The sequence below is a fragment of the Malurus melanocephalus genome, unplaced genomic scaffold (genome assembly GCF_030028575.1).
Source record: "Malurus melanocephalus ecotype Western Australia unplaced genomic scaffold, MMel_1.1 scaffold_254, whole genome shotgun sequence".
NCBI lineage: Eukaryota > Metazoa > Chordata > Aves > Passeriformes > Maluridae > Malurus > Malurus melanocephalus.
The window spans coordinates 755184-782782 of record NW_026623486.1 but is presented as its reverse complement, the minus strand read 5'-3'; the positions used below and the strand labels follow the sequence as shown (position 1 = coordinate 782782).

At 37.5% G+C, this 27599-nt stretch overlaps 1 protein-coding gene across 5 annotated transcripts in view; it reads left to right on the top strand.

Moving 5' to 3' along the window:
• PHKB (phosphorylase kinase regulatory subunit beta) overlaps nt 1–27599 on the top strand; it is a 198366-nt gene that overhangs the window by 155533 nt on the left and 15234 nt on the right. For all 5 annotated transcript variants that reach the window (XM_057375670.1, XM_057375669.1, XM_057375668.1 and 2 more), the window contains 16 exons: nt 1029–1092; nt 1326–1421; nt 3000–3197; nt 3825–3882; nt 5356–5433; nt 7268–7426; nt 11504–11598; nt 18150–18205; nt 18371–18464; nt 21939–22022; nt 22222–22326; nt 22807–22889; nt 22977–23067; nt 25416–25477; nt 25566–25728; nt 26518–26599. In XM_057375670.1, the coding sequence (XP_057231653.1) occupies nt 1029–1092; nt 1326–1421; nt 3000–3197; nt 3825–3882; nt 5356–5433; nt 7268–7426; nt 11504–11598; nt 18150–18205; nt 18371–18464; nt 21939–22022; nt 22222–22326; nt 22807–22889; nt 22977–23067; nt 25416–25477; nt 25566–25728; nt 26518–26599 (1568 nt within the window). The remainder of the gene's footprint in view (nt 1–1028; nt 1093–1325; nt 1422–2999; nt 3198–3824; nt 3883–5355; nt 5434–7267; nt 7427–11503; nt 11599–18149; nt 18206–18370; nt 18465–21938; nt 22023–22221; nt 22327–22806; nt 22890–22976; nt 23068–25415; nt 25478–25565; nt 25729–26517; nt 26600–27599) is intronic.

Sequence of the window (27599 nt, the reverse complement as noted above, 5' to 3'; positions counted from 1 at the left end):
CTACCTGGAGTATTTGGCAGAACTGTCAAAAATCTGGGAGTGTTACATGTTGGTTTTAAATTCTGCCACTGTTGGGAAACAGCTCATGTAACATTTTACTTTTAGATGCCATGTGACCTTAATCTGGAATTTTGGAATCAACATGCAAAAATGTAGTTGTTTATGTATATGTTAATGCTTTAGTTCCTTAGCACAGTTGAGTGAACATGAGTGAAGTTGGCCTATCTATAATTGTATATTCTTTAAAACTGCAGAAAGAGTGAAAGTGAGAAAAGGAGAAGAATGCCTCTTTACCTATTTTGTAAATACTCACAAAGAAAATGTAAAACTATACTTAGTGAAAAGGCTTTGTTAAAATGCACATTTTTATTTGTACTGTAGAATTTACATAGTTGTTAAATAGTTTTAATACATTAATACAGGTTTAAAATTATATAATTGTTACTGATTTTAGTGCATAATGTGTTTAAAYATGAGTGCTTACTTGAAGTCTTGTTAATAGAATTTCTGGGTCCTGCTTTCTTGGCAATGTATWTAAGTCATGGAGTAAGAGAAATAAAAGATATGTCACTATATGGTTGACATCAGAAAATCCTTCTGTTGTGAATCCAGATTGATTAGTTCTTTTATTATATTGAAAGCTAGAAATCAGTCTTGTAAAGTTTAATGCTTGAGAGCTGGTTTGAAAAAAAATGCTGAAGTAAATCCTCTGTCTCTGTGCTATTAGCAAGACCTTGAAATAMATAATGCCAGATGTCTGATAGCAAGGTGAGAACAGAAACGCTTTTTCCAGATGGTCTCTGACATTTGCAGACAAATAAAACTGCTGAGTAGTATTTCAGAGAAAAGAAAAAACAACTTACCACCAAAACAACCCCAGATTTGCTGCATCATCATTTTATTGACATAAAGTTAAGTACGAATTTCAAATCAAGAAAAGATCATGGTACTGAATGCTGCCACGTGTGTGAAGTTTTAGCCTGGGCTTGAATTGATACCTCTGGGTTTTTGTTTTGTTTTCTCCTCAGCTCCGTGGGGCTGGCAAAAGCAGCTTTAGAAGCAATTAACGGTTTCAATCTCTTTGGAAACCAGGTAATTAAAGTGTTTGTTTTCCTTCCTTTTTTGTTAGTGATAATGGTTGTCAGGGTGGATCAGAGGATATTCAGAAATATTTAACACTGTTTGKTAGAGTCCAGCTTTAGAAAAAGTTAGTTTACAAACTGCTTGCTGCTGTGTCAGGTATAGAATTTGTCTGATAAAATTTTTAGAAGGATGCACCAACCTTCTTTCCTTTCCCTTGAATAATTGCAATGTTGTGTTTGCAGGGCTGCTCGTGGTCTGTTATATTTGTGGATTTTGATGCCCATAACCGGAATAGACAGACCCTGTGTTCATTGCTGCCCCGGGAGTCAAGGTCTCATGTAAGTCTTTAAAAGAAATTCACCTCAACAGAGTGTGGAGAWAATAAACTGATTTGAATCCTTGGTTGTGTGATAGACCTTCCATCTTGATCTTGAAAATGCAATTTCTGGAAAGGTGTTGAATCTTTGCTTCTTAAGTGTCACTGTGTTGTAGTTGTTTTTGAAGAGAATTRCAATGATGTCTCTAATTTTCTTAATACTGACATTCAAATGGTACCTTTCGAAACAATTTTAAAGCAAAATTTGAAATAAGTGAGATTTGCAGCCTTGGTGATTTGTTKTTCTTTTGGCCTAGTTTCCACTGTACACTGTGTCTGCATTTTTGAAACTCTTTGTTTTAGCTTTAATTCTTCCTTTTGTCTAGGAAAAAAGTCTTTAAGGTTGGCTTATCATAAATTGCTGAATATGAACGATTTCTTGTTGCTATAAGCTACCGTTACAAATGTATTTCCTTAGAGAGTAAATCTAAGTGACATAAGTATAGATTATTTAAAAAAATGTCTATTTCAGTACTAGCATCAAAGGTAAACTTGGTGTTAGAGAATCAGTAATTTAAAATGAGTGATAATAGAGTTCTGCTTTTTTATTCATTCTGGATTATAATAGCAGTTTTGTTCATGAAACAGGCTATTAGTCTTAAACATTAATAGTTTACTTATTGTGTAGAAGAATTATAGCAGARTTGTAATGCTGTACAATTAAAATAAAAGGCACTGTCAGCTACTTTTTTATAGTCAAATGGTCTTTTAGAACTCTTGCCATTTGATTTTTGCTGGAGACTTGAAATATTCCAACAGACGCTGATTTTATAACTTATCCCATAGAAATCTTCGTGTCCTTTTCTTCCTTTTATGGGTTCATGTCAGTCATATTGGCAAAAATATGTTATTTTAAACAGTTGAGTATCTCGATTATATCAGCAGAAAATAATGGTTTTTTGTGTGTTTCTGGAAGCTTACCTGTGGAGGTGATGCACTAGTTAGTAATTTTTCTTGTGTTTTAAATTCATAATAGATCCATGTGGTTCTTGAGAATGTTGCTCATATTTTTTCCTGGAATTATTCCTATATCTTCTTGATTGTAAACCAGATAGGCTTGTTGGTTCCAGCACCCTAAGAATATTTCTGAAAAAGCTGCTCAGAAATGATGATTTAATCATAGATACTTCTCATCATTACRCCTTCATAAAATATTTGTGCTTCTTTTTGAGCACATGGTACCCAGCTGTTTCCTCCAGGAATCATCTGGAAAATATGTTTAATAAACAAAAAAAAAATCCCAAACCACAGAGTTTTCAATRATGCCTGCACATTATCAACTGTAACCAGGTGACATTCTGAGTCAAATGAGTTCCCTTTTAAATTGCTTATCTGCAGATTTGGTTTGGAGTTTATCCTGGTACTTGCTAAGAAGTCTTATTTTGCACKCTATTTTCCTATATTAGCACTATGATTTTGATCAGATAATGTTCCAAATGTATATTTCACTTAGTAAGTTAAACAGTTTGTTTGTGCATCAAATAGTTGTCAGGGATCTAATTAAATTTGTAATGTCCTATTTCTCCCTCTCCTCCTACAGAATACTGATGCAGCTCTTCTGCCCTGCCTTAGTTATCCTGCATTTGCTTTGGATGATGAGGTTTTGTTTGGTCAAACACTAGATAAAATCATTAGGAAGTTGAAAGGAAGATATGGGTTTAAAAGGTTTCTGAGAGATGGATACAGGACAGCRCTGGAGGACAGAAGTCGGCGTTATTATAAACCAGCAGAAATTAAGGTATTATATTATATAAAGGTATTATATTAAAGAAATTCCCACCCCAGGTACCTGACACCCCCCAGTCACTGGAACTGGAATTGCACARTGATTCCTGAAGGCTTCAAGGCAAGGAAATGCCTTCTGTAACGTGCATGTGCAGTTTTCAGAGATTGCTAAGTCAGCACGTGAGTCACTGGTTTGTTTTGTAATGAATGTGCTTTCATTTACATTTAGGGTACAGTTGATTTCACATAAAAAATAAGGAAATTATTTATCATTTCATTTAATTTCACAGCTGACTACAGTCTGAGTGTGTGGTAAACAATTTTGCTTTTGATCACAGTATTTATCAGTAAAGGTTATCTAAATGAAAATTTATTTGTATTTCTTCCCCCCAGTTTCTCTGTGAAAACAAAAAGTAGATTATTTAAATATTCTGCATGAGAATAACTGTGCTTTTACATCTGCTGTGGCTCAAAGTRCCCATAGAATTAAGAAGCGATAACCTAAGTGCACTAAAATGTTTTTGCATTCATGTTTGTCTTTTGTTGCTTAGAAATTATTCAACAGGATTATTCAGATATATTTGTAGATATATTTTCTTAAATGAAAATTATTAAATGTCTGAATTTTTCTTCTTTTCAGCTTTTTGATGGCATTGAGTGTGAATTCCCTCTCTTTTTTATTTTCATGATAATTGATGGTAAGTATGGCTTTACGTTCCTGTTCCTTGAAGGCATTAGAAAGATGGGCTCTTAAAGGAAAGATACAAAATTATTTTCTTGTCCTGCCWAAATAAACCATAATGCAGTGACATTAAATATCTTATTGAGAGTTCTGCCTCCTGGCTTAAACTCCAAGCACCCCAACCCCCTTTATTTCAGCATTTCAAACGTGAACTGTTTGTAGAATATAACTGAACGAGGGTTTGTTAAAAGCTCAATCTGTGACATTGTCCTGYATTGCCTTTTAAGCCTAAAAGACTTTCAGCTGTGTCAGAACTTCTCAGCAGCACAGGAGAGAAAAGGGAGGGAGAACACAGTGACACACTCAATGTGCACCAATGTCTTTTCAAGTTGAGCATTGTGTGGCAATTGAAACAGAATTCAGAAGAGAAGAAAGGGAACCAGGAAAGGTCTGGCTTCCTCCTGGCCATGATTTTTCACGTAGTCAGTCTGATTGAATAATAAAACAAATAAAAAATCACAACAGCAAAAACAACACTACCTAGTCCTTGGCTTGAGGACAGGAGACACACCAAAGAAGTTCAAGGGATGATTTCAGGATGGAAGCTAAAACTTGCATAGGACAGAAGTTTGAATAAGAAAATGAGTAGGGTTACAACTGTCAAAAGGATTTTTAAATGGATTAAAATCTGTCCACCTTTTCTTTCTCCTGTAGTATGTTGGATACTTTTCAGATAAAGATAGTGAGGGGCASGGAAATCTGCCATCAGCCTCGACTCCTCTGTGGCCACCCACAGATTAAAATACTGTGTTTGAAGATATAATAAGGTTTCACAATTGATATTTCTAAAGAAATGCTTGACATTTTTCAAAGAGTGAGGCCCAAAACTGAGGAGAAAGGCACTGACATTTAATGCTGCCCACTTGCAGTTTTGAGAACAAAAAGCTAGTAATCTTCAACTGAAATTAGCAAAAGAATAAAAAAAAACATTTTACTCTTCTTGTATACAAAAAAAAGTAAAAAATACGCGCTTTGCACATACTGTCCTTGTCCTTTCTGCCTGGACCACACTTTCAGCAAATAGAACAATTCTGTGAGTACATTGTGTGCGAATGGCTCCAAATCCACAAGCTTCCTTAATGAAAACTTGAGATGTATACACAGCAGTGGCAAAAAGACAATGAAATTGGAGGAGCAGATATTGCTCTTGTRTCACAACTATCCTCGAGTGTTCTTGAATAGTTCAGTGTGTCACATAAATACACCTTTTTCAGCTGCTAAGAGGGGCTAATTCATGATCTCTGTGAGATGGAGCACTGAGGATCTACAGCTCAATCTCTGAATTTTCCTAAGTTGTTTAATGTATAAGCACGAAATATTTAGTTTTGAAAAGTAAACACTGGATTCTTTTTCTTCTTCTTTTATGGACTTTGAGGTCATGGAAAAATRATTTCTTCCATTAAATCAGTTATTGTTTGGTTATTTTTAGGCGTTTTTAGAGGAAATCCTACACAAGTAAAGGAATATCAGGATCTTCTGGACCCTTTGCTTCAACATACACCTGAAGGTATTTTCTGGAAGTTTTTCTTCTGAAACACTTGTAGATTTTTATTGATCTGAAATTATTAAAATGCTAACTTTGCTATTAATGTGTATTGTGATCAGAGCAAAGGAGAAGAGTACCAATATGTTTCTCATGGCAAAATACTAASTCTAAAGTGATGTCTTTTATGCAGATACACTGCATCATAAAGTGTGATARTAAAAGTGACATTATCTGGAAAAATGCTACTGATCCAAATGTAAGATTGACACTGTGCCCACTCATCCCTCCCCTCCTTCACCTGTATTCATTGTTCACAAAGTTCACTTGGATTTTCCAGGCAAATATTAACTACCAACAGTCAGGTTGTTTCAGTGTCCCACCTGGATACAGCTGAGAATTCTCTCATCATTCCCTATCACTTAATTTTGCAAGATTTAAAAAAATAATTTGGTATATAAAATTGTTTGTATATGAAATTGTTTCTGGCTTAGAGAAATAATCACTTTCATATAAATGTTCTCTTATTTAAATTGTGCACTTCAGAATTTTTGTGGCACTGCAGCCAAGGCTAGGGGTGGCCTACAGGCACATCGGTCCAAAATCCAGTTAAAAAACAGAAAAAGACCCTAAGTTTGAGTGGGAGGAAAAGAAATAGCCTGAAAACAGAACAATCCAATTTWAAAACTCATCATTTTAGTCACCTGTTCTTACATCTGTGGTGCAGTTACACAAGTAGGTGCAGAATGTGACTTGTTCTTTAAACTTYCTGCAGTGAACTAATTTCTGCTAGACAATCAAACATTGCCTTACCAAATTTGCATTATGTAGCAAAGTTTTCTTGCTGGCTGTTGCTTTTTTCTCATTATTAATGTGTATGTGAAGTTCCATRGACACTAAATTAATCTTATGGTTTCTTTTTGTTGAATATCATCACAAATGTCACATCTTAAAATTGCTGGGTGTGTTCTGATGCCTCACTCATTTGAATATTCTGTCTCTAACTCTCTTTTCCATTTTTTTTCTCTGCTTCTTGCCAGTAATTTTTTTTCCTAAGCAAATAGTAAAACACTACAACTTTATTCTGTTTATCACCTGTTCTTTATCCAAATTAATTCATGAGTAGAACAATATTAAGGTGGAAATTAATTATGCAGGAAGCATATTGATTTGCTTTTCGATTTCATATAATTAGGTCAATCATTTGTAATGATGACTCTAAACCCCTGAAGCATGTCCACTAAAAAAGTGTTGAAATAAAGTTTATTGATCTACAATGATCAGCAATTCTTGTGGCATAATTTTAAATACAGGATATGTATCTTCTAGTAGAGAAGTTATGACATTTTGTTTCATAATGTTTCAAAATTCAAGTGCTGGTTTTAAACATATAAAAAATAAAAGTAGGCAAAACCAAGTTGACTTTTTTTGGGCAGGAATTTTAGTTGGGAAAAATTGCCTGATACTGAGTCTGGGTTAACGGGGGGTACAACACCCCAAGTGTTTCACTGTGACCCAGCTTTCATTGCTTTTGGTTAGGGCTCCTTAACTGAACTGCATTTGGCTTCAGGTGACTTTTTTTGTTTTTAGTTTGCACAGAAGGTGCTGCACAAACAACATACCTGTTCTGGGAAGGAATTCTAAGGAAATGGCTGCTGAAACACGAAGTAGTTTAATATTGCCCTGGAATTCTTCCACTGCAGAGATAACAGTGAATGACAATCTCTGTTCAATCAAATTGTTACTGGGGTGCAATTTTTCCTGTTTGGGATCCACTTCAGCTTTATTAGGGACTCGAATCTAATAARGAGGGAAGTGCTATTTACTCAGTGYCTGTTCTTGCTGTCCAACTCCTCAGGGTGCCCTGTTGTCCCCAAGTATTACTACGTGCCYGCTGACTTTGTGGAGTCGGAGCAGAGGAGCCCTGGCAGCCAGAAGCGCTTCCCCAGTAACAACGGGCGTGATGGGAAGCTGTTCCTGTGGGGTCAGGCCATGTACATCATTGCCAAGCTCCTGGGTAAGAGCTGACTGCCAGCAACTTTTTACTCTGCATCAGTTTCTCTTCAATCTGAACAACACGTTGGCTTGAGTTTTGAATGGACCTTGAGTGTGTCCTCTGCTCTGRTACATCTGTGACATACAAAAAATTGCTTTGTAGTGTTTTTATTTTTATGCTGGAATATTTCATAGAGTACTGAAAACCTAAAGATGATAATAGATTTTTTTTTTCTTTTTCTGGCTTTTCCTCTCATTTCCTTTTCTTCATGACAGAATATATTAATGTGATGCTTTCTGGGTTAGCTGTATCAGCTGCACCAGCTGCACCTGTATAGTGATGTTTGTAAGTGATTTATTGCATTTAATTCAAATTATTGACTGCTTTAAGCAGGACAAGTTGGAACTTTGAATAGTTGAGGTCTCAGAGAAAGTTAATGATTTATTCATTCTGTGTTATTTTTACCTCTTTAAAAAGAAGAAACTGTATGAGCAATTGAAAGTGCATATCCAAGCTTGACCACTAAAGGTTGCTTTGGTGAATTTCAATAACAAACTCAGTCTCACTTGAAATTATTTTATTATAGGCTAATGCAAAAAAATGTGGTTAATCTAGAATAATCTTCACAGATGTTTTTTTTTCTTTAGTGTTGCTTCTAGGAGAAAGATACACTGCTTTATTTTAACATGATCAGCAGCTACCTGGCAATCAGTAGATGGAGTTCTAGAAACTATTTTTCTGTTAACGCAGAAGGGAAACAGGCTGTTGGTAATAAAAATGAGAAAAACTGAAGGGAAGTTAAAAAATTCAGCACTTGGCAAGAACAGTGGATGTATCTTTAGGTATGGAGGGACAGTGTCTGTCTGGTACTCCACCTGTTTGGTTTTGCTGTATTCCTTGCAAAATTCCTCTTTTAGCCAACACTTTAAAGTAAATGCAGGCAATCTCACTGTTAATAATAAAAAAAATCTTCTGAGAGTATTTGTCAAATAATCCTCAACCGTGTAGGTGTAGGTATACTGTAGTAGTTGTGCTACTATTGACTTGTACTGATGGTTGTGTATTTCTGTACCTGCAGAATGCTGGTTAAATCAAATGTATTTATAGTATTTGCTAACTGTTTGTATAACATAACATTCCTGTGTTTCCGTTCTTTGCTGAACATTCTTAAACACTGCTTTTAATTTTTTTTTCCTAAGATTTCAAAATTCTGAAATAATTTTTTCCCATTGTATCGTCCTTGCAAAGATGGTATGGAGGTCTTATAGCAAAGTCTGTTCACCAGTAGTTRTTATCAGGAACTCGATTTTTTCATACTAATTTAGAATTGGTGCATTCAATTTTGCTCCTTACTGGTGAAAACCTACCTGAATAACAATCTTGTCCTTGGTGGAAGTGTTTGTGTGTGTTACTTGGCTTGTGGGTGGTTGCTAATTAAGTGAAAGTCTGGCTCCAAACACTTTGATATCTGGGAAGGTATTGGTTTCCCATTTCATTAACCATTCAGAAATCATTGTGTTGCCTCCAGGGTATCAATTAATTTGTGTTTGTTCAGCCTCCTCGCTCCTGTTGTGYAGGCAGCCCACGGTATCACCTTTGTAGCTCCTGCTGCTGTCTCCGGGCCTGGGCTCTGCCTCTGGAGSTCCAAATGTTTCTAAATGCAGCACCATGAACCTGAGTCAAATCTTATCCTCCCACAGAGGGGCAAACAGAAATAGGAAAGTCAGAATTTTGATCTGCTTACAAACGCTCTGAATAACAGAGGCAGTGAAAGTGTCTGCGTGTCAGTGTTGGAGGGCACCTCGTRTTTAGGCAACTGAAAAACTTGTTTATGAAGAAAATGTGTTTTKCAGGTAGTGATGCTATTTTTTCATAGAATTTCCTTCTTGCTTTGGATGAGGAGGTTTGTAAAACTTCTGTGTTAAGATCCCCATTTTGGACCAAGGGAACGGAATCTGCTGCTTCATGCAACTGAAAATTCACTTGATTTTTTGTTTAGTAGCTCTCTTTCGTTTTCCCTTAGAATTTTGTATCTTGTTTTGTGGACTCAGGGCTGTCTAGAACCAAGCTCTAGCAATATTTTTTATTGACCAAATTGATTAAAAGTTGCCAGATGCAGGTAATGAGCTAACAAAGGATTCTGCTTCTGCAGTCTGATACACTTGTATTTGTGRTAATGGTGATGAATATTCATTAGGAGTTAGCTTAAGTTTTATACTGGTCTATTGATATAGTTCTTCTAAATATRAAATTATTCTGACCATATATTTTAATACTGAGCAATGTAAATCAGAGTTAAAACCGGTGGGAATAGAACACATTCTGGAAACCTCTCTTGTTCTTAAGAGGTATGAGGCAGAGCCTATTGGTCTTGAAATGATTTGGTTAATTCATTTTATTGCATCAGCAGCACTTTACATTTTTCAAGTAATTTCTGTTCCTTTAGGCAGCATAAGAATTCTGTGTGGAGTGGAGCTTAGATGAGCAGCTTGCTCCAATACGGCTTGGTAGCATTAATACACATGGCAGTGTATTAATCAGTTATTATTAAGCAGTTATCCATCGTGATTTTTCTCATCCAGCTTTGCGTGGGTTTGTGTCCACGGCAGGTGGCCCTGCAGGAGCAGTGAGAGCCTGTCCTGGCTGCAGTCCAGCTCACTGTCCCAGCAGAAGGCAGGGACAGGCCAGCAGCCACGGCTGCCAGAGCTCCCGGCACAGAACGCTCCCCAGGGCTTTGCTGGTGCTGCCCAGGCAGGGCCCTTCACTGCTGCCCATGTGGTCACTTCTCACTGCCCCATCTATCATGGTCAGTGCTGGCACTGCCCAGGCAGGACCCTTCACTGCTGCCTGTGTGGTCACTTCTCACTGCCCCCTTTATCATGGTCACTGCTGGCACTGCCCAGGCAGGCCCTTCACTGTCCATGTGGTCACTTCTCACTGCCCCCTCTATCATGGTCAGTGCTGGCACTGCCCAGGCAGGGCCCTTCACTGCTGCCCATGTGGTCACTTCTCACTGCCCCCTCTATCATGGTCACTGCTGGCACTGCCCAGGCAGGGCCCTTCATTGTCCGTGTGGTCACTTCTCATTGCTCCATCTATCATGGTCAGTGCTGGCACTGACAGGGTCCAGGCTGGGCACAGGCTGAGTTTTCAGCTGCTGCCTTCCTGTGCTCACAAACACCCTTCCCAAGGCAGCAGTGCTGCTTTTCCCTTGGAGCCCCGTGGAGCCATGAGTCACTTCTGGTTCAGATTCGTGCCTTATTCCCTCMTGTTGGGCCTTTTAAGAATAGCTACCAAATTGTTGACTCTGAGACAGAAGAAATGAAAATGTGTTGTGACTTACTCTGTAGCAGAAATTAGATGGAGTTTGGACAGTTTCCTGTCAAAATATAATTTTGGTAGAAGAATGCTTATTTTAAGGGTGTAATAGCTCATACTGGATTATGAACCTGTATTCAAGGAATTTGTTGGAACTTTTTAATAGTATATTTTTATTGGAATGCTTAATTTTTTTTTCAGGAGGTTAAAATACTGGCTTTCAGGTTTGGTGGGGTCCCCCCCATATAAAAAACTCCATGTAGAAATGGTAGATTCGCAATATTTGTAACAAGTTTTTTTACAATTTTTTCTTTAGATACCATATTTAGAGGTATCTTTGATCTCTCTTGCCCTTTCCAGGATTCAAGTCATGTGATTACCTGGACATAGAGACTCCTTTTCTTCAAAGCTAAACAGTTTTTGGTGGCCACTGAGTTTATAGTTAAAGCTCTAGAACAATTTGATGGTTGTGGATTAAGGGCTTTTTACATGATTTATGTGTTGTGGAGTCTGTTGTCTGCTAATATTAACATATCTTTGTGAGCAAATAAAGAYTTCTTTTTCCATATCACAGTATTGTAATTAGCTGTAGCAAGGACAATGCTTGAGTCATTAGTTTTAAAATTAATAAAATTCTAAATTTTTCAGAATGTCCTTTTATAAGTCATTGATCTAGAACAAATCAGAACCACCTCCAATACCTAAGCTGACATGGCTTTTTCACAAAAGCTGCAGAAACGACTCAAGTCATTTTGTGTTTTTATTCTCATTTCCWTTCAGTTGACAAATTAGTGAGTCCTAAAGATCTCGACCCCATTGGCCGGTACGTACCCCCCCAGGACCAGCGGAAYGTTAGCATGAGATTTTCCAATCAGGTAAGCATTACCTTAGTATTACAGTATATTTTACTGGAAAAATTGTCATCTAAGTGCCACATATGGTCCTCTAATACTGCAGATAAAGTGCAAGGAAAATATTCAGTGTATGTACATTTTCAGAATTGATGGAGGAKTGCTTTGAAAAGGAAGATTATAACATCTGCAGTTTTAGGGAAGTGATGCATGTTTGCCTTSAAATTAAGTGATGCAGTCAAAATGATAGATAAAACGTAAGTTTAAATAGCTGCTAATAAATAGGTATGTGTCTTTGAGTTGTAAGTTATGTCAGGAAGGCAAGAATGAGCCTACTTTTCTTATTCCTTCAAAGTCATTCCAACTGCAACGTATTAATATTTCTTGTATTTAGAGCTCCTAAGAGCTACAAGGATGAGGTTCTCTTAYTGAGACAGGACCWTTGGAGGTATTCAAAAGATGTKCARATGTGGCATTTMGGGGCAGGGTTCAGTGGTGGGTTTAGGAGTGCTGCCTCAGTGGTTGGACTTAATGATTGTAAAGGCCCTTTCCAACCTTARTGATTCTGGGATTCTGTGTGCTCCTATATTGGGATTAAATGCACAGCAGGAATGGGTGGCCAGGGATGGGGAGTGCTTGAAAAAGGGTAATTCAAATCTGTAGTGGATGGGATAGCAAGATCCATACATGTCTGTATGTAGGCGACTTCTGTTATYTAGAGGTAAGAACTGTATGTMTGGAAATGTGWAGCTAAAAGATGTCTCMGCCTTTTTATTTCTTGATATAAGGAATCTATATTTAAGAAGTTCCTCATTCAGCATTGTGAATTTGTTATTGAAGCATAAAAGATGAAATATTTATTTTAAGATTGACTCCAAGTTCAGAACTGAATGATGTTTTTYTTGTTCTATCCAAATGCTGCTTTTACCCTCAGTTTGCTCCTATTTCCTGTTACCAAGGTAATCCACGTGCCTGGCTGTTGGTTCATTCATAATGAGACTTTCATTGTTCACGTGCAGCCCTTCTGCCATGTTCATGTGAGATAATGAAAGCTCAGTGATGTCATTTGTTCCTGGTTCCTTTGTTTGTTCTTCCATCCTGGGGTTATGAGTGGGGCAGGAGCTGTGTGCTCAGGGTGCCACGGCCCCTTTCAGGAGTGCCCTCGGGAGAAGCCTGCATTGAGTCAGGGGTGCTGCAGCCCCTCCAGTTCTCTCTTTGATCCTTCAAACCAGTCACTTTTAATGTGCCTCAGCTGAACACTTTGAAGAAGATGAGRCTTTGTTCTAAAGGCACTCTGTGACTCATCAGGAAATGTCTTGGTAGAAAAGCATTTTCAGTACTATTTGGGGGACCCAGTATGTGATAGGCAATTTCCAGATCTTCAGAGAGAAATAGCCTCTGCCCTGAGAGCTTCCCAAAAGTGATAATAAATAATACAGTGATAATTTGTTTTCTCATCACTTACTCCTTGGGGGCCGCTTAGTGAGTCAATAAAGAACTTAGCAAAGTGCCCAGTGAAATTCAGCAATATAATAGGAACTTTAAAAGTCAACAGTGTTGAATGCATTGAAAAGAGCTTCAACAGCTGCATTTTGATCTTTTGCCTCATCTGCAAACAATGCATGAAGAAGGAAGGRAATTCTGGGCGTGCCTAGGTCTGCTTGTAGCTCTGTTCTTCCCAGTGGTGATATCCTTTGCCATAGGTAACCACGCATGCATTTCTTTGATACGTAAATGCCARACCTATCCAGAATGTGCTTCCTGATGTGGCTTAGAAGGAAAGGATGTCCTGAATTAGTGGGAAATGGAGAYTGTGCCATCAGGTCTTTGGCATTGTAGCCTCTGAGCAGCAGTGTAGGAATGGTGACCAGAATGAGTCTTGTCCTCTAAGACCAGCTAGGGGGGTATGGRATTTGTTTGGAATTGTTTGTACTGAAACAGCTGCTGCAGTATTTTAGTGGTTTTACAATAACAGCAGTATCAGGGCAAAGTGTTCCTTCATGCAGATGTCAAATGGGTCCTCCTTAAGAGAAGGTTAAAGATGCAAAGATGTCCTGACATGACTCGGGTGAGCTGGATCAGCAAAAGTCTTCAAGTTCCAGCCGAGAGTCTTGAGTTTGGCTTTTTCTAATCCACATTTTAGATTTGTTTAACCGGTTTGTCTGAGCATTTGATTATGCCATTTAATCTAATTGAGCTAATTTATKCAAAATCAGTATCTAGTATTTGCCTTAAAGTGCGGGGAAAATGACTAAAAATACCATGCAAAATGAGAACACAGCACATCTTAATGATGTCTTCAGAAATCAAAAGTTGTTTCTTCTCTTTAATGATAGCTTCTCTTTTTCATATAGCTAAAAAATTATTCAATGAAATTGAACAGAAAAGTATTTCCACTTATATTAATTTTTATTCCTGTAAGCAATAAACAAGGATATGTAAAAATTTCAGATGCTTGTRTGTATAAATCTCATTGTGATACAGTGTTTTGAAAGGAGATGCACCAAAAAGAAKGCTTTTAAAATTTTTATTTGAAGCTCTTGCTGAGTAAATATTTCTTCAAGAAATGTGTTTTCCATGTAGGCATATTTTCATATTGTGGTTGCATTGRCTATAAACTCTAAACACTTGCCACTGAAAAATGTGATTAATTGAATCTATTTGTGGCTTTGGTGTCACTCCAGAAATATGGCTGATACCCACATGATAGTGTAGATTTAAGCAAGCAGTGGAAAGTGTTTAAAATATTCCAACCTTACTTTTACAACTTGGAAATATCAGTGAAGAACTAGTTAAAGGAAAGTAAGGTAATATAGACCTACAAAGGCAAAAGTGCTATGAAAACTGTATTTAGAACTGAGCATAATTACAGCTGTGAATACATCAGCAAATCAGAAAACTCATTGCTTGTAGAAAACTGAGGAATCAAATGAGCAGTACAGAAAAATGTAATGGCCTCTAATACTAATTTTGTCTGTTTATAGTTTGAAGGAAATGTTTTTTTCTCCTAATTCAATGCCAAAACCCATTATTTTCCACTTTCAGGAGGCTGTGTCCATATGTTCCCTTTGGGGAAGTGCCAGTGTGGTGCTGGAGCAGGGCTCTCTTTGCTGGGTTTAGTCTGTCATCCAAAACACAGTGAAGTTGAACAGCAGTCACAAAGGTTCTTTCTCTGYTGTGCAATGCTAATGGTCAGCTTAGAGCCCTTTCAGGAGTTCAAAAAAATGGAATCATCCCTACTCTGTTTGCTTTGAAAGAGGATAATGCAGGGAATACTGATTCAGGGTCACACTTTAGGACTGGATTCCTTAGAAGAGCTTGTTTTGTTACTCTCTTTGCTGTCTCCATATTCAGGAGAGGTTATAAYTCAGTTTGGGTTGTTGCATTCTGATTTGGGAGCATGTACTTAGAAGAGGGTCTGGATGGTAACAATTGAGAAATACGATAGGGTGGGGGTTTTCTGGATTTTACTGGAGCRTGTAAAAGCTGATTTATTGCTGTCATAATTTCATCTTTAACAAAAAATCATAATCTGACTAAATTGCCAGAATAGGACTAATTTATCTTCTGGGTTAAGCTGAAATATGCGTTTAGGGTTGCAGTTAATTAACTGAATTCTCTGCATGGGATGACTGTATTCTTTTAATGTTTTACTGGGTGGAGTTAGCAATTATTTGTAAGGATTTCATTTCAGTTTCTGGGAATTAAGACGAATGCCTGTTGATGAAGAGAATTGGGAATAGTCAAAAAATACTGTATTTTTTATTTTCAGGGGAATAGATAATGTGTAAAGAAGGAACTAAMATTATTAATTGTAGATAGACTGAGATATTTTAAGATTTTTGTGTTTAGGATTAGAGCMTGTCTAATTTGGATGAAACCATATTGGATTATTTTTTTTGTCATGTTAATTATAAACATGTTCTTGCTTTCATTCCTGTTAATACAATTGTCTACCACCTTTAACACAAAATTCTAAATGTGCCAAATGCTCTTTTGGAATTGGAGGCACATACATGTGCTGTGCTTGACTTAAGGGTGTGCAGAGTCAGTGACAATGAGCACAGGGGGTCAGCACAGCTCTGTGTCAGCTGGGAGTGTTCAGGAGCAGCCAGGTGGGTCTCTGGGGTGAAGTGCAGCCTCATTTCTGTTCCTGTTTGCCCCTCCCTGCTCTGTGTGCTTGGGAGGCTCAGTGGGTGCTGTTTCCATTGGGGCTCTTCATTGCTGGGCCCCCTTTCTCCCATGCCCAGAATGAATGGGGTTTTTTCAGAGCTCTGAGGTTTCCTGGCAATGTAAGCAGAAAGGCATATAGKGATAACATCTGTGCAGTGAGAGTGTAGCAAAGACTGATACTGAGCTGCTTGCTCTGCTTGTGCCAGAATGGAGTGAGGGATTTTTCCCTCTATCCTACCTCCGACAGTTTATAACCTTGTTAGAAACAAGGATTTTTTTTTTTTTTTATTTTTTTATTCTCCTTTTTGGAGAGGAAGAACAACTCATCAGTCTTTTATCTTGTTCTTCTGAGGTATATTTATCATCTGCACAGCGTGCAGAATGCAGTTGAATCCAACCCTTCTGCTGAGCATCCAAGGTGGAAACACAAGGCAGGAGGGGAACCTGGGCAGGGGGGCTCTTSTGTTGTCTTGGGGAGACAGTGATTGATGTTGTGGGGAACAATACCTGAGCTGGYCTTAATTAGACAGATGAGAAAGCCAAGACAACAGGATTTATTTAGTGAAATATTTAGCAGTTTAATGCTTTTCCTTATCTCTTAAAAAAAATATACAGCAAATGCTATATAGCACAATCATTGGAAAGGGTGACTTACTTTTTTATCTATTATTTTGATCTATGTTTCTCTAGGCCACTACTTTTGATCCTCCAGGCTGTGACATGTCAAATGACCATAAAAGTAACTTTCTCTTTAATGTTGCAGCAATCTTGTAGTTGTACTGCAATTATAGCTATCTTTTTTCCACAATACTTTGAAAGATCTAGTTGTTTTTCACACAGATTTTGTGTTGTGCCAGTTGTGCTGTAGATGCATTTGTGTAGTTTCTGGCCTGTGTTTAAACCACCATTTATTGCTGTAAATGAATCATGTCTGTGTGTGGGGCAGAGCACATGGGCTATGTACAATTTACAGGCAATGGTTACACAGTCCTGCTGAGTTCTTTATTGAGAGGCAAGAATTGAGTCTTAATTTGAAGGTCACTGCCCAAATTAGATCGCAGGCTGTCTACAAACCAACAGTCTTGAAAGGAGCTCCCGTTTTCAGGTGGGAGGACTTTTTCTTTTTGTTTTACACACAGTGGTTACGGCTGAGGATTGAGTTGAGTTTTCCTACTGTTTAYATAAGTGCAAGTGATAGCACAATGATCTTATTCTGAGCAGGAAAAGCTTTTAATGTCGCTTGAACTTCCGACTTCTTCATCTGGTCTCTTTCTGCACATACTTTCATCACAAACTCATTTTATGGGGCAAAAAGTCCAGAATTTTTAGTGCAAATGTAATGCTGACAGACTTCTGGGAAAATGTTACCAGGAATTTCTTCTGCAAATCCCTAAGATCTTGATTGATATCGAGGCTCACAGCTGCCTGAGCATGCAAGTGTTCCCTTGGAACTTCTTGTTCTAAATCAATGCCTATCCTTCTGTCATCACAAAAAATGCTATCTTTTCATACAATCGATAGGAGATGTGTTTAACTTCTGTCRTTCATGTTCTGGTAGTTTCTAGACAAAAGTAGACAAAAAGCATTTTAACAATGAAAGTGTGAGCTGCTCTTAGTTCTGTTATTTTACAGTCCCTGAATGCCAGAGAGGTGAGCAGGGACCAGGGCTGTTGTTCAYAGCCCATTCTGTGACAGGAAAGGTGAATTGCCAGTTCAGGACCCAGGGAGTCAAGTCAATGATTTCATCCAACACGTTGAACTCATTCCTATTTGCATGGCTTCCTGATGTAAAATATYAGTATTATTTCAAACATGAAGTAACTGTGTAATAAACAATGCAATAAAGAAGTGCAGCTGTCTCCTGTAAAATGTAATATATCTTTTATGCCAATAAAGAGTAGCTGTCTGATGACAATTTTTCAGAGTAAAAGGTTGAAATCATCAAGTCATTATTTTTAAGTGAATTTTATTGTTTACCCAAAAAGCTGAATAATTCCTCTCATTACAAAAATAGTATCAAATATTAGGTCATATTAGACCTATTATATTGATTGGATAAATTCTAAATTTTTGTATGAAATAAAATATTTTTCCTATGTAGTTCTTCTTAATTAAAAAAAAATAAAACCCAAACTAATCCAAACAGTTGAATGATTACCAAAAATCTATTTATTACTAATTCTCCAAAATGTGTTGTGCAGAATATTATTGGTAGGACAGGCTTCCTATAGTCTTGAGATGTACAAGTCTTTCAATTTGCTTACGCCATAAGAAAAAGCAATGCAGACAGTGATGGCTGTCATAGTTGTGAATTGTTTAAATAGCCATTGTCCTTGGTCATGCTGTATTGAATGAAATCTTCAGTTAGCAATGCTAGTAATAATTTTGTCATTATTTTCCAGGGTCCTTTAGAAAATGATTTGGTGGTCCATGTGGCCCTGATAGCAGAAAGCCAGCGGTATGTATTTATTTTTGTTAAGTACCTRTATATTGAGGAAGGGTTGAACAATGCATCTGAAATTGTGTAGAATAAAAATCTGCTATTTGTATATGTCTACTGCCAAGATAATTGTTAAAACTGTCCTGGGATTTGTCATTAATTTTATTCATATTTCATTTGTAGCCTACAAGTTTTTCTGAACACGTATGGAATCCAAACTCAGACCCCACAGCAGGTGGAACCAATTCAGATATGGGCTCAGAAAGAACTTGTCAAAGTAAGGAATTCTGCATTTGACATTATTTATCCATCTGCATATTTCTTTTGTAAAAACAAGAATTKATATCAAGCTATTAGCCTTGTATCTCCCTAAGCTGTTACCTTTGTGTGTTCTCCTAATGCAATTGCAAGGCTGGCAGTGGAGGTTACAGATGCCTGGAGCTTTCAGGGAGATGTGGGATCCCACATGTTCTACATTATCTGATTAGGCTTATTACCTGAGCCACTTTCAAAGTAGAATGAATGAATAATAACATTTGAATAATATCAGTAGCTTGGTAAACTAAATGAATCTTGATGTAGAAACAAGCAAATGAGCAATAGTCAAAGAAATGGGTTAAGGCAGTAGGCATAAACCATCACAGAATTTCGTATGTTCCTGTCACAAGCATTATCCAGATCTCTGTCASTGTTTTCCCTTGGACTGACTATACCCAGGAAGTTTTGGTCTTGAAATCTCTTTTGGTTTACTTCTTTGGCTGACCACATTTAAAAACCCAGTCAGAAATTACTGGGGTGAAGGATCATCTTCAGAATCCCCTCCATCCTCCCTGAAGTCTTTTCTATGGAGCAAGAAATCTCTTAAGGGACACCCACATCCTGCAGTCCTAGGCTGGCCCCCTGTTCCTGCTTGTAGATCAGGTACACAAAGCTCCTGACTGACCTTGAGTTGTGCAAATGCTCTCAAGCAAGAGTGATCAATGTCTGGGGCAAGGACAGTGACCATATTCTGTTAGTCAGCTCTGGGGCCCCAGTTGTAGAACAGATCACTGTGTGGGGCTCTCCCTCAGAAACCAGGTCACATAGCCAAGGCCATTRTCTGTATCAGGAGCCTGTAGGACACAGGAAAAAAAAAAGTAAACTCAAAAATAGATAATATAGCAATATATTTCAGATTTCTTAAGTTGTGAGGATAATGGATTTTCTAAACCTGGCTGTGGCTCATGCAAGAAAATGCTTACCCCAAATAACGGCTGCCACTAACACCTGAGAAGCACTAAAACATAGAAAAGAGAAATAGCTATGTGTCCATTCATCCTTGTTCATTTCTGAACCCATTTTTGCTCACTAGCTTTCATGATCATATTTCCAAAATATGTTCTCTTTGTCTGTATCTGTCCTGAAATTCTGTGCCTGAAAATTTGCTTCAGCAAATGAATACTCCATATCTTTGCTATAGGAGTGTATATTGTCCCTCTGTCATCCATCACTTCTTTGGTTTCCCTGACAAAACGATGAGACCTTAATTAAGTTTTATTATTATCAATTAAATTAGTATCTACAAAAATGTCTGTGTTAGGATTTATTTTTTGAAGCTGCTGAGACATCTGGCAATTCTTCCTTTATTCTCATGATGGGTAGGTACATCTGCCTCATCAACATTTACTTTTAAGAGGAATGCTATGAAAATATTAATTCAGCTGATAGAAAATGTCTTCCTAATGGGCTTCTAATAAATTCTGCAAGACCTGTGAAGTAAAGAGAGTGTTTAGGGTGTGAGGAGAACTGGGTTTGATCTCTGGGCTTATGCCAATAGCCAAGATAAGCCAGAAAGCAAGCACACAAAAACTCCTGGTAGTATTTGTCATCCATTGTGGAGAGAGGAAGCCAATGATGGAGCAATCATATTTTGGGAATAGAAGGTTAATCCATGGAAAATATGAATCTCAGTATTTCCTACTCTGATGCTGTCAGTTCTAAGGAGTATTTAATTTAATTAGAAACTTTTGAACTGCTCTAGTAGCACATGGCAAGTTARAACTCTGGACTTATTAATAGGCATGTGTCCTAAAAAGTGCTGTAAAACAAATGGATGGGGATTGAAAGTAGAACTTGAAGTCATATAAACATATCCACAATGTGGGGACAGTGGGGGAATGAAAAGAGRAAAAGAGATAAACAATAAAGTGGGACAAGAGACACGTAATACATAGGAAAAAAGTACACCTGGAGTGGAAGTACAGCTCAGGAGAGGAGCAGAATACCCCTTGGGCAAGGACTGAGAGGAGAAAAGGGAGCACAGRAACAGATGCTGTGCAAGACCACTGCAGTTTGACTCATGGTCATAAATCAACCCAGCAGCCCAGTCTGCTTTCACAGCCATTTCTTGCAATTAGCAGCTTTAGTAAGCCAGAATTGAAGGGCATTTGAATAAAAACCAAAGGTGCTTGAAGCAGCTGGACTTTGAATGAAACTGTGCAGTGTTCAGTGTCTGCTGCTGCATCTGGACTTTGGTTAAGCTCAGGATGGAGAAGTATCACTGGAAGGGCAAACTGCTTTAGTAYCCTGTGTATCAACGTGAGGCCTCCAGCAGAAGAGTCTTCAAGGAGAGAGAYGATGTTACAGTGCTAATGGAGTTCTGCTTTTGTTAAGAAAGCATTTCATGTTTTGCATTCCAGCAAAATGAAGGTCCTTTTAGTGTTCAATTGCCCTATCTACTGCCATCCTTCCAATCTCCCTTATTTACCACAAAAAGRGTTTCAACATAGCTTGGCTTTGTATGCAGGATTATTGAAAGCTATTAGTGTTCTGATGTCTCCATTCCTTTCCCACTTCAATACAGTTCCTTACTCTGGATGAACAGGTCATGTAGGTAATTTTGTTTATTTTCTTTTTTAAATAGTTCTTGGTATTACTGCAGAAACATGGGCAGGATCAGGAAGGCCCYAAGCTGACAACAATAAAAAGCTATTGAGTGTAATGTTTGTTCAAGTGTTTGCTTTCATTTGCTTCTGAATTATCTTCCTGTAACATAAAGAAAGATTGAACTTCAGAAAATGTTCRGAATTCTGAATATTCTGAAGTAATGATGGGCTCCTTACCTAAAACAGGCCAAATAAGGAAAAATTACATCTTTCAGTCAGGTTTAACTGATACATTTATGCTATATTGCTCAGAGATTAGTTGTTTTCTTATGTTTTATTCTCATACATTGTAATAAATGAAGATTTTGTTTTCAAAATTGTATCAGTTGAAGTAATGCTAGGCATACATAACTCTAATAAGAATCAAGCTATGAATAATGAGATAATTCCCTCTTGCTTGTGTTGCTGATGCTTTAATTTTCCGGATTTGTACTAAAATTAGAATAAAGATCTTTAAAAGGCTCCTRTATAACTCTTTCACTTTTGTATCCACACTAGAAAAGCTTTACAGAAGGCAAAATTGGCCAGATAATAAATGCAAATGATCCTTAAAAAATTATTGCTATAAGCAATTTAGAAAATCAATACATATTTTACTTACATAGATTCAAAAAGTAATAGGAGCAAGAAGTTATAAAGAAGATCTAATATAGGAAGCAACAAGTGTTTTTAAAAAACTCCAACCCTGAACAGAAATAACAGCCACATTTTCKGAGTCATTTTCTAATCAAAGCAGACTGCACACAGCCTTCTTTGTGAGATGTGGCAGGAGCATGAGAAAGGCTGGTGTCTAGGTTTTTATCAATTTTCATGATTCTTTCTCACAGGCTTACTTCCATTTGGGAGTCAATGAGAAATTGGGATTATCTGGAAGACCAGACAGACCTATAGGATGCCTTGGAACGTCAAAGGTTGTTGCAAGAAAAGTTTATATTCTTATTAGTGATAAATATTTTAAATAAACATTTAGTCTCTGTGTAGTTTTGAATTGAAATTAATATAGAATTGAAATTAATATAATTTATGTATTTATCTGACTTTCAAGTCCTTGTATTTGGCTCTTATGAATGTTTTAAAGAAAAGATTAATGGAAGTTTTCTCTCTCAACAGATTTATCGAATATTAGGGAAGACTGTAGTTTGCTACTCGATCATTTTTGATCTCAGTGATTTCTACATGTCTCAGGATGTTATGATGTTGATTGATGACATTAAGGTATTTGTAACTTTTTTTTGACTAACTGGTAAAAATAGCCTGTAGAAGAATAAACTGTGCAGTCTGATAAAACAGAAGCCTGAAGGGGAGTAATACACACAGCACAGTGTATGTTATTGTRATACAAAAATTAACTTGCAGCTAGAAAATGACAAATAACCCATCAGCCCAATATGAATTCTAGTAGGCACCTTCATGTGACAAAAAACTGCCCCAAAAGTTACRGGGAATGCTGTAGGGCAGCAAGCAAATTATCACTTGTTTTTTGGGGAGAACCAATGTACACTTAGGAAATWGCAGGGCTTGAAAGCAGCTTGTAGCTGCTGCAGAAATCTGTTGGTGCTTCAGTAGCTAAGGTGTTTTTAACATTGGGGTTTTCAGTGCTCTAGGTCTTCCATTGCCTTGTACRGTGTGTTCTGGTGGGTTGTGCTCCTGCTGTGGTTTGGGGATGTTTTGTGACTGACATTCTTTCTTGCCTAGAATGCCCTGCAGTTCATTAAGCAGTACTGGAAAATGCACGGCCGGCCCCTGTTTGTGGTACTGATCCGGGAAGACAACATAAGGTGGGGAGAGAGAAAAGCAGGATTGGCACTGTGGGATTTGGAATTTACCTAATTGCAACATTAATGGAGTTGTGTTTCAAATTTCAGAGGGAGCAGATTCAGTCCAATATTAGATATGTTGGCAGCCTTTAGAAAGGGAGTTGTTGGAGGAGTGAAAGTTCACGTTGACAGAGTACAGGTAAGATGTTCTTCCTGACTGTTGTGTTCTTACCTCCTGGTGCTGGTACATGTATTCTTAGTCCTTAGAATCTAAGGACTTTATTTAGATTCCTAAAAGTAAGGAGTCAGGACTCAAGACATTTGGTACTGTTTGTTTTGTCTCAAAAGAAACATGGGCTTATTTTAATTCCTTTTGATGAGTCTTTTGAAAGTCATAACTTCACAGRGGATTTTCAGAAGGGAAAAGGGTGTTTTTTGTTAGGCAATCTTGTGAAATTACTACTAAAGGGTAAAGCCATGGTGTCAAGCACTGAGGGATTTCTTTTGATTAGGTAATCACAGAGGGGGAAAAAGGTGCTTTGCATGTATTAAAATTCTTGCAAGAACTAAGATCTAGTTTTAACATCTTTGCTGTTTGAATGAATCTTAAAGCAGGAACATTCCTTCATTRAAATGTGAAAATTACTGAGACAGGTGCTGATTTTGCATACTCCAATGTGCTAGTTAATCTTAGTGTACACCTATTGAACTACCTTTTTTTTTGTGAGGATGAAGACCAAAGACAGTGTAATGACTTCTTGTTCCCTAGAAAATCATTAACTTGTAGAAGAGCTGAGTCATTAGTAAAGGAAATGCTCCTAGCTGTTATGGTTTAAGATCTCAGAATCTTGAAGTATTTATGTATTTCTCCTGATCACACATAGGTCATGTACTCTCCCCTGGTACCACTGATTCTTCCTATAGCAAATGCCATTTACTGTCCATGGAAAACCTTTCATTTGGTGACAGGGTTGTTGTTGTGGTTTGGTTTGTTTGGTTTTTTTTTGTTTGTTTGTTTGTTTTTTTTAATTCAACTGCAATGACTCTCTCACCTTGCATTGGTTCATCTGGTGTATTATCAGGCAGGACATTTCCCATCTACCTGTGTTGTCTTTATTTTAAACACTACACTGGATAGCCATCAGGGAGTAAACTTTCCCATTGATACTCATTGACCTTCTGGAAAGATCCTTTTTTAATATGAAAAGTAAGGAGTAGTTTGAAAGGGTTTAAGGTRTTGACAGCGAGTGGTCTTTGCTTTGTTTGTTAACCACTAAAAAGAGCACATGGGAAAACTACAAACTAATGTTTGTTTGGCTGGAAGGCCAATGGAGATGCTGGAATACCATGTGCTTTCTCCAGCAGCTGATCTGGAATCTCTGTCTTTCTGCTCAGTTGWCACATTTTATTAACAGCCTTGTTTCATTATAAGGGAGGATCTAGAGAAAAGAGCAAGGGACGTATCTAATAATGGTGKCTTCTTGAATAATTCATTTTTCCCACAAAGTATATATTGATCTTTGTGAGTTGTGTTCAGCTGCTTCATTTGGGTGCACATGTTAAACATGCCTACAAAGAATGTGTGTCTCTAATTGGGTGAATGCTATTTTTTTCCTGTAAAAGATACCAAATCTGATTCGATTTAAAATTTTGTATGCTCAGATTTGTAGCTCTCTTCTGATTCTTACCTTCATTATCATCATGTGTTCAAGCAGATGTGCAAGGCAAAGAATGAATGGCACCAGTAATAAAAGCAAAGCAGGATTTTTATATTCTGTCATCTCACAGCGTAACAGATCAATGTTTTACTGCAACTCTTGTACAATGAAAATGGAATATAAAAGTTCACAAAACACACTCAGTTTTATTTAGCTAATGAGAGCCATCAAAAACAGCCTTAAAAATGCTGTAGTACAATACCTTTCCTCTGGCAGTGGATAAATAGGGAATTCATAGAAATTCAGAGTGAATGAATTGTGAATGAATTGTAATGACTACATCAGATAATGCCACACTGAGTTTTGGATATGTAATCTTTTGAGATGGAAGTATTTGTAAGCTGCATTTGATGTGCAAACTTGGGGCAGGCATGTTTGGATTAAGGAATGAATAGAGGGTGGGAATGCTCTTGTGCAGTGTTTGCCTGAATCAGCAGTGAGATTGACAGGAAAACGGCCCATGCTTCAGCCAGCCCTGGAATAATGAGCATTGTGATCCAGAACATGGGGACTGTGCAGGATTCTGAGGGCACCAAATCCTCCAGCTCAAGAGTTTTCATCAGACCTGGCTGTTGSGGGGTGGACATTGCTTAGTGAAGGGCAGGGCAAGAGAACAGAACACGAGCAAAAAGGAGACAGCAGCCCCAGGAGACTTCTGCTGTGTTAGCTGTCTTTTTGCTCATGAAAGAGGTAAAATACTCTGAAAATGTAAAAACATTTGGAACTGTAAATAAACAAACTGCTTTCTCAATGGGTACCACCATCAACATACTGATAGCTACATAGTTATGTACATGTTTTTAAATTTGTTTYCAATTTTTCATTTCAGACATTAATATCTGGAGCAGTTGTTGAACAACTTGACTTCCTAAGGATCACTGAAACAGAAGAGTAAGGCCATGTGTAAATAGTAGTGATGACTTATTTGATAATTAAAATACTTTCTGAACTATAAAGGAATTAAATACTTATTTTTCAGGGCTCCTGTATTTAAGAGTTTGGAGGAGCTGGATCTTCCAAAACATTCAAAAGTCAAGAGACAGTCTAGTACTCCCAATGCTTCTGAACTTGAGCAGCAACCAGATGTAAATATTAATGACTGGAAAAACAAGTCAACATATGAGATCCTGCAGAAACTTAATGTAAGAAAACTTGATAAAAGTACAGTGTAACTTCATTCTCATGAAATAAGAAATTCTATGCTGATACTCCTTTTACCAGCAGCCTACTTAGATCAACATGATCAGTGTTGTGGTGCAGCTAATAACAGGAGATGTCTGATTTTCCTCTCCATACTCAGGGACTCTTCCTCTTTATTTTATCACAGAACTTCCCGGCCCTTCACATGTAATTGTTGGCTCCCAATTCTCCCAGCTACCCCAGTCCTCTTTGGTGCTAAATGACTTCTAGGAGGGATCCATTTGTCGTGTGTCTCATGAATAGATATTTTATTGACAAACTGCAATTCAGAATGCTTGAATGGACTGGGAATTTCTTAATGGCATCAGAATAATTCCATTCTGGCATTTTTTTTCCTGTATCTAGAGGAAAACTACCACTAACTGTTCTAGATCTACTGTTTGATACAGTATGGGGAATCTAGCAGATTCATTACATTTCATTACAAGCATTCTGTTGTAAATGAAAGTACCTGAGAACAAAAAAATCAGGAAACTTTTCCAAGGTCAAGTTATTACAACTTAATATGATTTACAGAGAAGCCTCTGCAAGCAGCAGTGACAAGGATACAGCATAAACAGAGTATGAAATAGTTGTGAAATCCCCTTGGAAGTAAAATATGTAGACTTTTTCTTAAAYTGAAAAGAAAAAAGACCCTTTGGTTTCACCTAAAATTTTTAATAGCTGTTCTGGTTTTGCTTCAGTGCAAATCTGAAGGCTATTTGTGGTTCTGTTGCTGTTTTGTATTTAAGGACTGCAATTGCCTGGCAAGTCAAGCGTTACTCTCGAGTATATTGCTTAAAAGGGAAGGGCCGAATTTTATCACCAAGGAAGGTAAGAATGCTTTCATTTGACTGCCCTGAGTATGTGAGGAARCAGCTGTATGTTTAGTTGCAATGAACATGAATAATAGCTGTGCATGCCAGCAGTTGTGTAGCTCTTTTCTCTGCCATTTAAAGCAATTTCTGTGTTAAATAGGACATGCAAATTGATAGTATGGTGGGGAATGAGCTGCTGAATATGTGAACTCTTTTAGATTCTTTGCAGGACAGTGGTGGTTCTGGTTGTAATTTTGAATGCATAGATTTAAAAAAAAGGATATTTGACCTTACAAAGCAAACTGAAACATAGGATAAGTCTGTATGTCTGTAACAGTCTGAAATATATGACGCTTTATACTGAATTTTTATTCTGCTTTGATGTAATCTTACTTCAGTGTATCTGTGAAACTGATTTTGTATTATGGCTTYGTATTAGAGCACAGAATCTAAATTYCTGTAATGYGATTCCAAAAAAGGCTACYGAGACTTTTGGATTTTGTGCTGTAAAGTTTGATGTTTTGTTTTTTTCCCAAAGATTGCTTATTAGCTGCCTTTTTATATATGAMTACTCCTCAGAAAAAGAGGGCTATTCAGATAGAATAATACACTCTTAGTTATAAATCAAGCAGTGAGGTTTACCACCTCATGGCACAGAGCCCTGCTTCTTAATTTTATTGATATAAAGCAGTTGATTCATGTGGTGCATTGTTGTCATATGTTTTATCTGTATTGCTATATTTAAATGTCTGTAGAATATAGACATCATAGAGTCATAAAAGAGATAGAATCATATATAGATATATAAAATTATAAAATATCATGAGTTGGAGGGGACCCACAAGGATCATTGAGCCCAGCTCCTGGTCCCTCACAGGACAGCCCAACAGTCACCCCACATGCCTGAGAGCTTTGTCCAAACATTTCCTGAGCTCTGTCAGGTCTGGAGCTGTGCCCACTGCCCTGGGCAGCCTGTTCAGTGCCCAACACCTCTGGGTGAAGAATCTTTTCCTGAT